Below are 17400 nucleotides of genomic sequence, written 5' to 3' on the forward strand. Positions count from 1 at the left end.
TTTGGCCTCCTTCTGAAGGCCAGCAGACCTTCACAGGTGGGCACTCCCAGCCACAAGGTATCCCGTCCCCAATGTCATGTCCATCCCCTCCGTCCTCTTCTTAGGTATGCCCCATCTCCACTGCCACCAGCTGCTCAGTGTGCAAGAGCTTGCTATCCCTCTGCAAGGACACACAGTTGCTCTTCATCTACCACGCACTGCCACCTTTCCCGTCTCTGAATTGTAGGCACACCTTCTATCTCAAGGCCTCACTGGAAACAAAGCCAAGGACACCTGTACCAGAGTGTGGTGGGAGGATGACAAGGTGGGCAAGAGGGAATAATCATGGTGGGAACCTCTGGGAGGACCCAAGGTAAGGCCAAGAGAGTAGGAGCAGGTCCAAGCAGGCCCCTGTTTCCCATAACTGCCACAGGGAAAACTTGGAAGTGAAGCCTAAGAAAAGAGGAAGGGGGCCTCCCACCCCAGATCTTGCTGGAGGGCTGACAGAAAGGTTCCAATTTCTTGCCACCTGGGATAGGGACTGGTGCTGTCCCCATCCTGCCCCTTCCCTGTTTACTGGCCAGAGAGGCACATGTTTATTTCCAGCATGAGAGAAGGTCTAGGATCTGGCTTTAGGGAAGGCTGAGGGAACCCCCCAAGGTCCACTGAGTGGACTACTAAGCCACCTTTCCTCCTATCTCTGCAGCCCCTGGCTCCTGGCTTTGGCAAGCACACTGCCCTCAGGCTGAGTGGAGGTCCAGAGCCAGTCCTGGAATAAAACCACCCTCCTTGTCAGAGCCAAGTCTGCCCTCCTTCCTGTCAGGCACTCACACCCAGGAGCCAACGGGTCTTAAAACCAAAAGCGGCACCCATCCTTTACTTCCTTGTTTGCTTCTGTTGTGGGAAACCAGGCCTAGGGTCTCTGCCAATGAGTTCCATCCTCTGGGAGCGGGCTGATATTTGAGCCACTCTCGGGAGCCCCCTTACACCCCATTCCCCTGTTCCTTATGCCATGAAACTTGTGGACTCTTAGAGATGCCCTGCAATGCTGAACCCACAGCATCCCTGAGTCACCAGTAATGGGAGGAAGAGGCATGTCACCATTCCTAACACTCCGGCCCCATCACCTAGTGCCCCACTTGCTTTCCCACTGCCCTGCCCAGCTACTTCATCCATCACTGACACAAGAACACTCTCCCCCTACAGGCTGTTACCCAATCTCATTTTCCCCTCTCTCCCCTGCTTTGGGAGGCCCTGGTGGCTCCATCTCTCATCTCACCAGTGTTGGAAGATCTTGGCTTCCCAGATTCTGGGGAGATCAGATGGCTGTCAGCTGGGTGCACCCCCTCGAAGTAGCTCATTTAGAGCCACACACATCTGTGGTATGGAAGCCCAGGCATAGGGCTTCTCCAAGTCGTTTGCCACTTCTGAAGTGGGCACAGACCATATGGGCCCCGCTCTTGAGCCCACTCCCAAAGGGAAGAGCACAGCCCCATGGTGGGCTGTGAGTCTGGGGATCTGGAATAGTGCATCCAGCTTCCTGGCAGATCCTGTCAGTGAGGGCTTTGTCATACACATTGAGATCCGGTACAGGTTCCGATGAGCACTGTGGACATGTGTGTTTCCATCCAGGGGTGACACAAGGTCCTGGCAAACACAGTGGCCTTAAACAGTAGGGCCTATTGAAGGTCACCTGCCTTGGTTCCCAACTCTGGGGACTGACTTATCCATGTATCCCCAGAGCCAGCTCAGGGCCTAGCACAGACTGTCTTGTGCTAGGCTGACGAAGTGTGATGCACCCACGAAGACGTCCTCTGGGAGCTAACTGCCCATTTAAAGAACTTCAAGTCATGGACAAAACCAGCAAGGAGGAAGACGCTGGCATTTGCTTCCTAGTATAGAAGAACATGGCCTCCTCAGGAAAAAGTATGCCTGCACTTGGCAAATTTACAAATAAAGTGGTTAGAGGGGGTGGCATTGTGTGCCAATAATTTCCAAGTGGTCACAATAGCTACTTTTTACTGAAATCCTGTGTCCCTCAAGGGGAGAACTGCAGAGGGATGGCTAAGCCAGGCAATTCAGTGAGAGCTGAAGGCAACCTGGCCCCACTAGGAGCTCTCAGCTTTTAAATTTAGGTGTCACCCAGAATCAGAAACCAGAGAAATGGGGGAGGGATGCGTCAAGAAAATTAGATGAACCCTGTTTCCAAATTTGACGTCTAAGCATTGCTTTATGAACATGCCTTGGTAATGGAGAACTGCAGATGGGAAAATCTGGCAGCATTAAATGACTGTTGGTGTGACTTGGGCAGGCAGCATGAGGAAGCATTTGGAGCCTATTTATATCTGCCTCGGCATCAGGGTGCCTGAAAGTGTCATAGCCAATCTTGCACTGTTTTCAAGTTCCTGGTTACCAAATTAAGTTCTAAAATTGTTTAATTCATAAGGTAGATTTATTGTTGGGGAAACACCATCTCATATAACCCAGTATCCTCTGAGATGACACTATATCTCACAACAGGATGTAATAACTGATGTTCAATTATTTTGTAAAATCCCAAAGATAGAAAAAAAAAAAAACAAAACTGTGTTCTACATACTGTTTAATAAGGCAGAAAAGTATATACTATTCTCTTTCTTTACTTTTTTTTTTTTTTTTTTTTTTTTTTTTATTAAGACAGAGTCTCACTCTGTCACCCAGGCTGGAGTGCAGTGGCATGATCTCGGCTCACTTCAACCTTCACCTCCCCGGTTCAAGCGATTCTCATGCCTAAGCCACCCAAGTAGCTGGGATTACAGGCGCACGCCACCACGCCTGGCTAATTTTTTGTATTTTTAGTAGGGACAGGGTTTCACCATGTAGGGCAGGCTGGTCTCGAACTCCTGACCTTAAGTGACCCACCTGCCTCGGCCTCCCAAAGTGCTGGAATTACAGGCGTGAGCCACTGCGCCCAGCCGTATTATTTCCATTGTCTACAAAAGACAGCTAAACGAAAAAGTATTGGTACTCAAAAGAGTAAGTTCCGATTCTGGAGGTCCGTTTTGTGCAGTAGACCCCTGGTCACGTGCTCCGGAAGAGCAGCACAGCCATCTCAATCCACATCCTCGGGAAAGCAAAGCGCCTCAGTGGGCCCCTCTGTTGCTTCAGCCTCACCGCCTGTGGGATGACAGATGTTCGGTAGGACTCCTGAAACAGCCCTGTCCCAGACCTTCTGTCCCACCCACCATCCACAAAGAAATGGGAAGTTAAAGGTCAGAGCAGGAGAGCCAGCAAAGAAGTCCTGATATGTGTTAGGGACCAGGAATTAAACAGAATGGATAACATTGAGCATTTAATTCATGTCATATGCCAGACCAAGAGCTTTACATCCTGTCTTTCATCTTCACAACAGCTCTATGATGAAGATTTTTATTATGAAGTTAGTTGTGGTTATGACGAGTCTATCATTATCTCCATTTAACAGATGAGGAAACTGAGGCCCAGAAAAGGTAAGTAACCTTTCAGAGGCTCTTCAGCTGGGGAATAGTGGAGCCAGAATTCAAACCCGGGATTGTCTGTCACCTTGACTCCTGCGTTTTTTTAGCAGGAATAGTGCTAAGTACAATGGAGGCATATGCAGCTCCCCAAAGCTGAGAAAGTGTGACACATCAGAATAAATGGGCAGAACAGCACCCCAGCCAGGCTGCTTCAGTGTCCAAAGGAGGCTGTGCACTTATTCCCAGGGTGTGGTCTGCAGGTAACCCCTTTTCTCATCACCTGAGGCCAAAACGTCAGTCTCATGATCTTCCAGCACTCCCAACAGCCCAGTGAGAACTTCCCAGCCACCTGCCCCAGACTTGGCTCTGAGTTACAGCTATTTGCTTCTAATCACCACCCCCTATTCCCAAAAGCTTGAAGGTGCCCCACAACCCTGGACACATAAGGAAATGCATCATGGACTCTCTGAGGGCAGGTCCCAGAGGAAAGCTGGCCTGGAGTGTGTCAGTGGGTCTCTGATCCACATAGAGCCACACTTCCCAAGATTTCTTGGCTCCCCAACCTCTGGCATGCTCAGCTTGTTCCTCAGCTGGCAGTGGGAATAATTCTGCTTCACGGGGCAGTGGCAAGTCCACCCATTTTGACTTGGCTGCATTTCAGATCTTTTTTTTTTTTTTTTTTTTTTTTTTTTTGAGACGGAGTCTCGCTCTGTCGCCCAGGCTAGAGTGCAGTGGCCGGATCTCAGCTCACTGCAAGCTCCGCCTCCCGGGTTCACGCCATTCTCCTGCCTCAGCCTCCCGAGTAGCTGGGACTACAGGCACCCACCACCTCGCCCGGCTATTTTTTTGTATTTTTTTAGTAGAGACGGGGTTTCACCGTGTTTGCCAGGATGGTCTCGATCTCCTGACCTCGTGATCCACCCGTCTCGGCCTCCCAAAGTGCTGGGATTACAGGCTTGAGCCACCGCGCCCGGCCTGCATTTCAGATCTTGAGACCATGAGCATATCAAACATTTAGGCAAATATATTGATTAAAACCCAAACATTTAGACACACATGGGTTATTTCCATTTCAGATGGAATGTGGCCTTCTCCCAAGAATCCAACCCTCGCATCCTTTGGGTTTTCCCAAGGTAATCATCTCCCAGCCCCTTCCACTCATTTCATGCTCAAACCGGAGACATGTAATGCAGCAGTTTCACTGGTTGTAGGGTAGACTTAGTCACATGGGCTCTGGGCCCCTTGGGGCTCTCACCCAGATTTGGAGGTGGCGATGCCACCTGGCATACCTTTCCCAGAGGCTGTCTGAATGCTTCCCATGAAGGGAAGGTCCTAAACAATGGTCATGCACTGAAATGTGGGGCTGAGGGAGATGAGGTCACAGCAAGCTCCAGGTTGAAGCCCCTTCTGTATAGCTGCATTTCTCAGTGAGCCCTTAGGGGCTTAACATGGAGTGTGTGGAGTGTGTCTGGCCTCTGACTGGCTTTGAGGTAGGCTTCCAGAAAGTTAATGAAATTTTCCCAATGGTTTCCACAGGGAAATGTAAATAAAGTACTTTTTGCAACAAAAATATGACTCCAAAATAAGCAGCAAAAAATTTAATGAGGTATTAAAAAGCAACACTGTTACTCTATGAGGACACAAAATAGTTTAGTATTGATACTCAAGTTATATAATGACCTGTATTTTCAGAACAGGACTGTATTAGTTTGAAGACTTAGTTACCAAAAATTATCAATCCCCCACACACTCAAGCACATAGTCACAAATTCCTTGTATCTATGATTTAATAAAGATCAAATCTCCTTGATGACTTACCCTGAGGGGCTTCTGTATCTTTGTCTGAAAATTTCAAACTGGGGAAGAGCAATGCCAGTTCTCTGTCAGCATCTTCTCTGTCCTGGCTTCCGTGGACGGCATTAAAGGGCATTTCTGTGCCATACTGAGCTCGGAGACTGGGAACATTGGCAAAATGTAAAAGAAACAATTGTTTCATTTGAAAAGAAATGTTTTGCTTTCTGGCAACATGATCACCGGCTACCAGTCAGCACCCTGCATTCCTGTGAAATTGATTTCTCTGCAGGAAATACCAAGAACAGCAGCAATAATAATAGTAGCTGGCATTTATTTGGTCATGGCAGTGTGCTGGGCACATAGTTGGGTACTTTACTTACACGATCCCATTGCATTTTCGCCACAGCTCTATGAGACATACTGCTGTTACCCCCATTTTAAAGATGCCTGATTAATAGTGTAAGCACAGGAGCTGCCATTTTGTCGATATTACTGCCAAAGGCTAGCACCATACCAAGTGCTTGATAAAGTTTTGCATAGTTATCCTTGCAATAACTTCGTAAGATAATAATATTGCTATGATTTCCTGTGTGTCAAGCACTACTCTCGGTGAGGTATATACATGTATGTATACACACTCGTGATAGATGCTTATATGCCCATTTTACAGTTGAGAGAACTCAGGCTAAGAAGAGACTTGCAGTGACCTAGGATCTGAATCCTGAGCTGGCTTTCACTAGCCCAGCCTGCCTCATATATAAATGTTCCTGGTCCCCTACAGCTACAAAGTACAACTGCAGTTCCTTGGCCTCTCTAATTTCTTTCCTGTTGTCTGCGCCTGTCAGCTTCAAAGGCCAAGGTACAGTGGATTTGGATTGCTGGCGCCAGGCTAAATATTCCCGTGTCCAAGGAGCAGGCCAAGGAAGCCCAGTGCAATGTGCAGAACAGGGTACTCAGACTCCTGAGGGCCTCAGGACACCCTGATGGGGAGTAGGTTTGGATGGCATTGAGACTACAGTGCAGATTCTCAGGCCCTGGCCCAGAGTCTCTGACAGGCTTGAATGGGACCCTAGAATCTGTATTTTCCTGGGAGTACCCTATGGAATCCTCTGGCTGCAAAGAGAAAACAGCGACTGAGGAATGAATCTAGAAGCAGCCTTCAGAAGAGGACAGAGCAGGGGAGGAGGCACCTCACAGGACGCACTCAGTACAGGCTGGGCCAGAGAGGGAAGATGTCAGGGTCTCCCCAGATATATGAGAGAGGCTCTTGGCCATCAGAGAGTCCTCTGTGTTACCCACGATTCTAGGCTGAACACTTTGAGTGGGACTCAGCCTCCTGGAATGCAGGTTTTAAGATGGATGAAAGGACCACAGCTGGTGACGTCACCTTTCAGGCTGCTCCCTCCTGGCCACATTGGGGTCACAGGGGCCCATGACTGTTCGCCAGCTAGTGACCACGTCTTCGAAGCCCTCAGTCCTGGTAAGGATCAGGAGGTGGCTTGGTCCACTGCACATGTGATGTACCAGCTTCTCAAATGCCTCCTAGGCACAGGGAGGGAAAACAGTGACCCAGGGCAGGAGCTGCTAGGGCCTGCAGAGGATCAGCAAGCCCATCTCACCCACAGGATGAGAGGGAGTTAGTGGGCAGCCTTGCTACCAGCCAGCATGCCCGTGGCCACTCAGCCACTGCACTCTGTCTCTGCCTGGCCACCTCTGCCTGCTGTGGAGGGTGTCAGGCATGGGTGGTAGTGATGACCAGCCACACTCAGAGCACTCAGAATGACAAGAGCTTTAAGTTGACTCATTTGGGAATAAACATGAGATGATTATATAAGTTAGGCAGAGACATTTAAAAGACCATATCTATGGAAATCATATGATGCTGGATAACCAAGGGGTGAAATATAGTTGGTACTTTTTTTTTTTCATGCAATGCCTCACAACCCTTCCTCCTCAAGTAACAGTACTCTGGTTTTCCTTCGGGGAACAGCCCTTATCCATTTCATTTGGTCCAAATTTGACTGACAACCATGATGCCTATTCCCCAACACACACACACACACACACACACACACACACACACACACACACACACACACACACACACACACACACACCCCCACCCAACATGAGAGGAAGGGCTATGGCCCAAGCTAAGCCAAGAAGACTCCCAAGCAGGTGGGTCATCAGCAGAAGCAAATGGAAGGTGGTTAGATCTGAGTTATCCAATGGCAGTGTCTAAAGTGATATGCTCGAGGCTTTGCTTCTGAGATCCTTCGTTTCCTTTTGTCTCCAAGCCCTTCTCATTAAACTCTCCCTTCAACTATGGGTTATCCTTCTAATAAATTCCTTAATTCATTTCTTAGAGTCAAAACCTTTTCTTTGCAACCAAAAAACTTTACCTGATACAGCCTATTGTCATTCTGAGAACAAATTCATGACCCACTTGCTGTTCCTATTTTGGCTCTTCATAATTTCTTCTGTCACAAACTAATATCAATCTACAAGCATAATGTTGGAGGAAGAGAAACGACAGTGTGTTGAACGTGTGGAAGTAGATGAGCTGACCTCTCCAGCTCTGTGTTGGTAGAAAAGTCGCATTTCTGCCTCTGTCATGGTTCTGTCTTCATTTGTTAGAATTTCAAACCCAGCTTCCTGAATCTGTAGAATATATATATAAATATTCTGAAAGGGTAAATCAAGCCCAAATTCACATTGATTAATTAATTTAGTTGCAAGGTAAAAAAATAAAGACAGGCAACATTAAAGGCTGTGGAGACACCGATCCCCACATTATCTGTCCCAATCAGATTTAACATTTTCATTTGCTTGAATGGAGTTTGAGCTACAATCTCTTAGAAGTCGTCTTTCTGCACTAAGATATCACTGCCCGGTGCCCCATCCCTGTTTATCCACAAGAGAGGACACAAGGACAGTGGTGCACGTAAGTGTTGTCTCTCTTACCTTCATGATAATCTCATCGGTCTTTCCGTGGGCCACTGCATCTGGTTTAATGATGGCCAAGGTACAGGTCCTGTCTGATGAAACTAAGCCAAAAATGGTGCTGTCAGATGCTGATGTTTGAGGCTCTCGGGAGTCCATCCACAAAAAAACAATGCTACACAAGGCTCCATTGCACCAAGTGCTAGGCACAGGCTTGGGCTCTCAGGGTTCCCTCCCCTGGCCTTAGTCTTGACCCTGCAAACCTGGACTCTGGTGGATGTACCAGTCTGACTCCAGACCTCAACCTCCATCTTGCTGCAAGGAACAGAGACTCAGAGACTGGCTCAATGAACCTGGGCAGGTGGCGGAGGAGGAACATGGGGGAAGGGATTGCTAAAAGACTGCTTGGGACCAGAAATCCAGAAACAACTGAATTGAGTTGGCCTGGGGAGTGGCAAGAAGAGGTATAGGAGAAAGTGAGAGGGGGCCTGGAGCATGGGCAACACAGACCTGGCTGCCCTCATCCCTTCCTGTCACCCTCTCATGATTCCCACCCAGCCTCTACCTGCTGTCTGCCACATGCTCTCCTTTCACTCTACTGGCTCCTGTGGCTCTGCTGCTTTTTCCCTTTCCTGCTATGTAGCTAAAAATGGCTCCTCCAGGCCCTGAGTCTGTGTGATGTTCCGTGACTTCTCAGCTCCAGCACATACTACCAGATTGCAGTTTCAGTAGTCTCTGTCTCCATTCAAGTTCTCCTGAGAGAAGCCAGATTGCCCCACTCATTAGTCTGAGCCAAGGTACCAGCCCTAGCTCACTGGCCAGTCTGCTGATTGACTGCCCTTGAATGAGCATCCACTAGTCCAATTAGCTATGACAATGAAGGAGGTGCCACAAGATCAGAGTCCACTGCTGAGGCCCACAGGAGCTATAAGGAGGTCTGTGTCTAGTCCATGAGCCCACCTCCATTGTCCTCCTGCTTATATAAACTTGTCTTTGGTGAGTTATCTACACTCGACAGAATCATCATTCTCTATCACCTATTTTGTTTCTCAGCTTTTACATTGGTTGTGTTGAAATGAAACAAGACAATATCTACATTTAAAGAGGGCTTTCTACTCTGAAAAATCTCAAAAACATGTATTGCAAAAAGTATAAATCATTTCAAGCAACAAATCTATTATTTCTTTCTGAGATTACTATTTCTAATATATCATGAATATTTAGATTTTAAGATACTTTTACAATAAATTCCATTATAAATTGATTAATGAGATCACCTAAAAGTAGAGGAAGAAGAGAAGAGACCAAAGCAGGGGCCTGGGGTGTTCCAGGTTAAAAGGACAGCACAAGAAAAGAAGCCAATGAAGGAGAAACTGAGGAGAGGCCAGAGACATAGAAGGAAAACAAGAAAAGTCGTCACATCTTAGAAACCGAAAGAGAAGGTTTTGAGAAGGAAGACACTGTGAACATCATCTCATTCTGCAGAAAAATCCCATAAGATATGCACTGGAAACTACCTGTTGGTGCCACCAATGAGCACCATTTCAGGGAGTAGTGAGCGCAGAGGCCAGATTGCAATAGGTCGGGGCACAAATGGAAAGTGAAGGTGGCCTAGAGTGTGGACAAAGGAAGCTTGGCTGTGAATAAGAGGAAGACTAAGGGCAAGGGCAGTATCTTAGGTGGTTTTCTAGGTGGGAGAGACTTGATTTGGGAGGAAATCATGGAGGAGGGAAGAAAGAGGAGATAATACAACAGGGGAGTAACAGATGTCTCCTGCAGAATCACAGTCACTGATTTTCTCTTCACCCTTGAAGTTTTCTTGCTGTCCTAAACTGTGCCTTCTCCCTTGTTAGAATCCAACTCAAACAATTCTTATTCTCCACACATGTAAAAACAGCCTTTCTATTTCAAGCAATAATTTAAAAAATCTTCCTCCTCTTATCAACACAGTTCCTGAGCCTAATTCTGGTTTTCCCTTGTGTCTCGGTTACCACCAAGAGACACCATCCCAGCAACAGCCTTCCTAACTCTTAGCTTTTCTTCATTCTGTCAGGCCAAGTTTTCTCATATGAAAGGTTCAGGAAGTACTGTGTTACCCAGGAGTGTAAAGTCTGCAAGTTAATATTTGGGGAAGACAGGAAAGAGGTTGTAGGGCTCTGGGAAGGAAAGGTTTTCTAATGTTTAAGAAAGAGGTGAAAAAAGAGGCTTGAGCTTTTCTAAAAAGTTCAAATAAGGACTAAGGAAATACCAGCATCATTGCTTTCAATTATTGGTGTTGCTTCCCTCCATTTTATTACATGCAGCTTTTTTTGATGCCTGGTAAGTGCCATGAAAGTCACAACTGTTATATTTGAACATAAAGCGCTGTGTAATGGGCCCAAAATGCTGTTAAAGATCAGAAGAGAGATTTGACACAGTATGTTTGAAGTCCAGTGACTGGAGACAAAATATTTTATGGTTAAGCTTCCCAGAATCATTCCAATTTATCTAGCAACAGGCTTCTCAATAGAAACTATATAGGCCAGGAGGCAGTGGAATGACATTTCCAAAATACTGAAAGAAGAAAAAAAAAATGGTCATCCAAGAATACCATACCCAGCAAAGCTATCCCTCAAATATGAAGGCGGGCCAGGCATGGTGGCCCAGCACTTTGGGAGGCTGAGGTGGGCAGATCACCTGATGTCAGGGGTTCAAGACCAGCCTGACCAACAGGGCAAAACCCTGTCTCTACTAAAAATACAAAAAAAAAAAAAAAAAAAAAAAAGCCAGGTGTGGCTAAAAGTGGCTCCTCCAGGCCCTGAGTCTGCGTGATGTTCCATGACTTCTCAGCTCCAGCACATACTACCAGATTGCAGTTTCAATAGTCTCTGTCTCCATTCAAGTTCTCCTGAGAGAAGCCAGATTGCCCCACTCATTAGTTTGAGCCAAGGTACCAGCCCTGTCTCTACTAAAAAAAAAAAAAAAAAAAAAAAAAAAAAAAAAAAAAAGCACGTCTGTAAACCCAGCTACTGGGGAGGCTGAGGCAGCAGGAGAATCACTTGAACCCAGGAGGCAGAGGTTGCAGTGAGCCAACATCATGCCACTGCACTCCAGCCTGGGTGACAGAGTGAAACTCCATCTCAAAAAAAAAAAAAAAAAAAAAAGAAAAAAAGAAAAGAAAAAAAGAAGAAGAAGGAATGCCTAAGGAAATCTTTAATCTGAAAGAAAAAAATACTAATATGCAAAAAGAAGACATTTGAGGTATAAAACCCACTGTTGGCCAGGCACAGTGGCTCACGCCTATAATCCCAGCATTTTGGGAGGCCAAGGCAGGTGGATCACTCTAGGCTAGGAGTTCAAGACCAACCTGGCCAACATAGTGAAACCCCATCTCTACTAAAAATACAAAAATTACTAGCTGGGCATGGTGGCACATGCCTGTAATCCCAGCTACCCAGGAGGCTGAGGCATGAGAATCACCTGAGCCCAGGAGGCAGAGGTTGTAGTGAGCTGAAATCGCACCATTGCACTCCAGCCTGGGTGACAGAGTCAGAGTGAGCCAAGATCATGCCACTGCACTCCAGCTTGGGTGTCAGAGCTAGACTGTCTCAAAAAAAAAAAAAAAAAAAAAAAAAGCCAGGTGCCGTGACTCATGCCTGTAATCCCAGCACTTTGGGAGGCTGAGGCAGGTGGATCACCTGAGGTCAGGAGTTTGAGACCAGCCTGACCAACATGGAGAAACCCCATCTCTACTAAAAATACAAAATTAGTCAGGCGTGGTGGTCCATGCCTGTAATCCCAGCTAACTGGGAGGCTGAGGCAGGAGAATCTCTTGAACCCGGGAGGCGGAGGTTGCAATGAGCCAAGACTGTGCTAGCTTGGGCGACAAGAGTGAAACTCCGTTTCAAAGAAAAAAAATTAAAAACCAAGACCCAACTATATGCTGCCTACAAGAAACCCACTTTACCTATAAAGACACATAGACAGAAAGTGAAGGCATGGAAAAAGATATTCATTGCAAGTGGAAATGAAAAGAGAGCAAGATAAACTATACTTAGATCAGAGAAGGTCATTATATAATGATAAAGGGGTCAATTCGTCAAGAGTAACAATTATAAATATCTACCCAACACCAGAACATCCAAGTATATAAAAAAAACATTAATAGATCTAAAGGGAAAGATAGACTGCAATACAGTAATACAATACTGCAATACATAGGGACTTCAACACCCTACTGTTAGTAATGGACAGATCATTCAGACAGAAGACAAACATCATAGTCAAACTGCACACTAGACCAAACAGACCAAACTGATATTTACAGAAGAGTTCACCCAAGTGCTACAGAAAAGACATTATTTTCATCAGCATGTGCAATATTCTCCAGAATAGAGCAAATTATAAGCCACAAAGCTAGTCACAACAAATTCAAAAAAGCAAAAATCGTATATATCTTTTCTGACCACAATAAAATAAAATTAGAAATCAATAACAAGAGGAACCTCAGAAACTACACAAACACATGAAAATTAAACAACATAATCATGAACAACAAATGCATCAGAGAAAAAATTATAAAGGACAATTTTTAATTTCTTGAAACAAATGAAAATGGAAATACACATCCAAAATCTATGGGATACAGTAAAAAGAGTAATACAGTAAAGGGGAAGGTTGTAGCAATAAATGCTTATATCAAAAAAACATAGGAAGATTTCAAATAACCTAATGATGCACCCAAATGCACTAAAAAAGCAGTAACAAACCAAACCCCCAATTAGTACTAGGAAACAAACAATAAAGATCAGAGCAGAAATAAATGAAATTGAGCCTAAAAAATACAGAAGGTCAATGGAGCAAAAAGTTGATTTTTTGATAAGATAAAATCAATGAACCTTTAGCTGGACTAAGAAAAAGAGATGACCCAAATAAATAAAATCAGAAAGAAAATGGAGACATAACAACTGGAAACTACAGAAATATAATGAATCATTAGACACTGTTATGAACAACTACACACCAACAAATCTGAAAACCTAGAAGAAATAGATAAATTCCTGGATACATGCAATCTACCAAGATGGAACCATGAAGAAATAGAAAACCTCAACAAACCAGTAACAACAAGATCACAACTGTAATAAAAAGTCTTCTGCCAAAGAAAATCTCAGGACCTGATGGCTTCAATTCTAAATTCTACCAAAAATTTAAAGAATAACTGATACCAATTCTACTCAAACTCTTCAAAAAAATTTGAAGAGGAGGGAAAACTTCCAAACTCATTCTGTGAGGCCAGAATTGCCCTGATAGCAAAACCAGACAAGGACACAACAAAATGAGAAAACTAGGCCAATATCCTTGATGGACATAAATGCAAAAGTCCTAAACAAAATACTAACAAACCAACTTCAACAACACATCAAAAAGATCATTCACTATGTGGGATTCATCCCAGGGATGTAAAAAGGGTTCATCATATGTAAAGCAATATATGTGGTTCATCAAATCATTAACAGAACCAAGAACAAAAACTGTATAATAATTCCAATAGATGCTGAAAAACCATTCAATAAAATTTGAATTCCCTTTATGATAAAAAACCTTCAAAACACTGGGAATAGAAGGAACATACCTCAAAACAATAAAATCCATGTATAACCCACAGCAAACATCATAGTGAATGGGGAAAATTTCAAAGCCTTCCCTCAAAGATCTCGAATAAGACAAGGATGGCTGCTTTTATCACGTTAATTCAAAGACCCCACCAAAAAACTGTTAGAACTGATAAATGAAATCAGTAAAGTTGCAGGATACAAAAGCAACATACAAAAACCAGTAGCATATGTATATACCAACAGCAGACAATCTGAAAAAGAAACCAAGAAAGCAATCCCATTTACAATAGCAACAAAGAATATAAAATATGTAGAATTCGATTTAACCAAAGATGTGAAAGCTCTCTACAAGGAAAACTATGATACACTGATAAAAGAAATTGAAGAGGACACACACACACAAATGGAAAGATATTCCATGCCATGCTGATGGATTGGAAGAATTAATACTGTTAAAATGTTAATGGTGCCCAAGGCAATTTACAGATTCAGTGCAATACCTATCGAAATACCAATGACATTCTTCACAGAAATAGAAAATATAATCCTAATATGTATATGGAACCACAGAAGACCCCAAATAACCAAAACCATACTAAGCAAAAATAACAAACCTGGAGGAATCACACGACCTGACTTCAAATTATACTACAAAGCTATAGTGATCAAAACAGCAAAATACTAGCATAAAAACAGACACATAGAATAGCGAACCCAGATGTAAATCCACACATTTATAGCCAGCTCATTTTCAACAAAGGTGCCAAGAACATACAATGCTGAAAGGACATTCTCTACAATAAATGGTGGTGGTTAAACTGAATAACCATATGCAGAAGAATGAAACTACACCCCTATTTCTCACCATATACAAACACAAAATCAAAATAGATTAAAGGCACAATTCTAAGACCTGATACTATGAAACTGTCAGAAGAACATTGGAGAAATGTTCCAGGATATTGGTCTGAGCAAAGGCTTTTTGTGTAAGACCTCAAAAGCATAGGCAACAAAAGCAAAAATAGATAAATGAGATCACATCAAGCAAAGAAGCTTCTGCAAAGCAAAGGAAACAATCAACAAAGTGAAGAGACAACCCACAGAGTGGGAGAAAATATTTGCAAACTATCCCTCCGACAAGGGATTAATAACCAGAATATATAAGGAGCTCAAACAACTCAAAAGCAAAAAGAAAGATAATCTGATTTTTAAATAGGCAAAAGATCTGAGTAGACATTTCTCCAAAAAAAGACATAAAAATGGCCAATGGGTATATGAAAAAGGTGCTCAATATCAGTAATCATCGGGGAAATGCAAATCATAAAATCACAATAAGATTTCATCTCACCCCAGTTAGAATGGGGACTATAAAAAAAAAAAAAAAAAAAAAAAAAGGAGGCTGGGTGCAGTGGCTCACGTCAGTAATCCCAGCACTTTGGGAGGCCAAGGCAGGTGGATCACCTGATGTCAGGAGTTCGAAACCAGCCTGGCCAATGTGCTGAAACCCAGTCTCTACTAAAAATACAAAAATTAGCCAGGTGTAGTGGCGGGTGCCTGTAATCCTAGCTACTCAGGGAGGCTGAGGCACCAGAATCGCTTGAACCTGGGAGGCAGAGGTTGTAGTGAGCCAAGATCGTGCCACTGCACTCCAGCCTGGGCGACAGAGGGAGACTCCATCTCAAAAAAACCAGAACACTAAAAAGAGAATAATGAGACGAGGATGTAGAGAAGGGGGAATGTTCATATACTGCTGGTATGAATGTAAATTAGCACAGCCACTATGGAAAACAGTATGGAGGTTCCTGAAAAAACAAAAATAGAACTACCAGATGATCCAACAATCCCACTACTATGTATATATGCAAAAGAGAGGAAATCAATATATTGAAGAGGTATCTGCACTCCCATGTTAATTGCAGCAATATTCACAATAGCCAAAATATGCAATCGACTTAAGTGCCCATTAATGGATGAATAAAGAAAATGTGGTGTATATACACAAGGGAATATTATTCATTAATTAAAATGATTAAAATCCTGTCATTTGTGGCAACATGGATAGAACTGGAGATCATTATGTTAAGTGAAATAAGCCCCCAAGCAAAGAACAACAAATAGCACATGTTCTTACTCATATGTGGGAACTTAAAAAAATGGATCTCGTGAAGGTAGAGAGTAGATTGGTGATTACCAGAGGCCAGGAAGTGGAGAGAGAGGGATGAAGAGAGGTTGATTAATAGGTGCAATCTACAGATAGAAGAAATCAGACCTGGTATTCAAGAGATCAGTAGGGTGACTATAGTTAACATTAATCTATTGTACATGTCAAAATAGCTAGAAGAAAATAATTTGGATATCCATAGCATAAAGAAAAGATAGATATTTAAGGTGATGGATATCCCAATTACCCTGATTTAATTATATGTATGTATCAAATTATCTCATGTACTCTGAAAATATGCACATCTATTATATATCAATTTTTATAAGAAAATTATGAACCATTAAAAAATCTTCTCAGAGTTCAGATTGCTCAATAAACTGAATATTCATCTATTTTAAACACACATCAAATCTGAGTCTGCTTTGCCTTTTTCCCTTGCTCATTGGTTCTGCACTCACCCATGTCCTCATCTTCACCATTGTTCTTTCCATGGGAAACACATTCGTCTTCATCAGAAAGAGCCTCATCTTTAATCTAGTATAAATTGGTCATTAAAAGAAAGTAGTTAGCTAATTAACATTACCACTAACACCTTCAAAAACCTGTAGAGACTAAAAAAAGCAAAGCTCCAAAACACAGAGAAAAAAAATGTCAAAGTTATCAGTCTTGGAAACTTTACAAGACCCTTTTTGGTGGCTGGGTGCTGGTGTGGGGCTGACAGAATTAGAATACAAGAAAAGCCAAGCTTATCTTAAGTTTTAGAGTCTACCTCTTTTCATATGCATTAAGTAGAGATAGTTGATAAGAAGACAAAGAATTGAAATGTAAGTAAATATTAAGAGATTGACTATGCAGTACAGAGAAGCAGTAAAGAGAGAGAATATTCCCTTGGAGAAGGCACATGAAAATATTAGCATTTGCAGTTTTCTTTCGGGAGGGAAAATGGCCAGGTTTCTGGGAAAAATATGATTTGATTCTAATCCATTCCATAAAAATGGAGCTTTGCTATTTGGAATTTAATAAGAAAACTTGAACAATGAACATGGAATGGTGTGGAGTCACATTTGCCAGATGCTCAAAGCACCAGGAAATACCTCTTGATTTTCAAAGGCAGCCAGTTATTTGAAGAACTGGCAGTCGATGTTATCATGGAAATAATTTATCAAAATCACAAGCTATGCTGATTCTATTTCTCATGTTAATGACAGACCTTAATTTCTAAGTTAAAGAAATGAGCCCTCTGAGTTCACAAGTAAAACCTTCAGGAATATGAGCCAGTGGGTCACTAGGAGAGATTTCACCTCAAGGCTGAGAGGAGCCCAGGATAGCTGACTTCTCCTACGCATCACTCCATTCTGTAACTTGATTTTCATTTCTGAATTCATTGTTAAGAGTTGAAGTGGGAGATGAAAGGGAAATTGATAAAATAAAGTGCTCTGGATGAAAG

At 43.3% G+C, this 17400-nt stretch overlaps 1 protein-coding gene across 10 annotated transcripts in view; it reads right to left on the reverse strand.

The window, feature by feature from the left end:
* Positions 1-2564: 2564 nt before the first annotated feature.
* Positions 2565-17400, reverse strand: part of NME9 (NME/NM23 family member 9) — a 29970-nt gene continuing 15134 nt past the window's right edge. For 9 of the 10 annotated variants that reach the window (XM_045386917.3, XM_074031123.1, XM_045386913.3 and 6 more), the window contains 6 exons: positions 16412-16487; positions 8214-8296; positions 7818-7910; positions 6637-6791; positions 5274-5410; positions 2565-3135 (listed from right to left, as the gene is read on the reverse strand). In XM_045386917.3, coding sequence (XP_045242852.2) covers positions 3071-3135; positions 5274-5410; positions 6637-6791; positions 7818-7910; positions 8214-8296; positions 16412-16487 — 609 coding nt within the window. In that variant the 3' untranslated portion in view covers positions 2565-3070. The remainder of the gene's footprint in view (positions 3136-5273; positions 5411-6636; positions 6792-7817; positions 7911-8213; positions 8297-16411; positions 16488-17400) is intronic. The other variant, XR_012430741.1, reaches the window with a different exon arrangement.

Source organism: Macaca fascicularis, chromosome 2 (genome assembly GCF_037993035.2).
Source record: "Macaca fascicularis isolate 582-1 chromosome 2, T2T-MFA8v1.1".
Taxonomy (NCBI): Eukaryota; Metazoa; Chordata; class Mammalia; order Primates; family Cercopithecidae; genus Macaca; species Macaca fascicularis.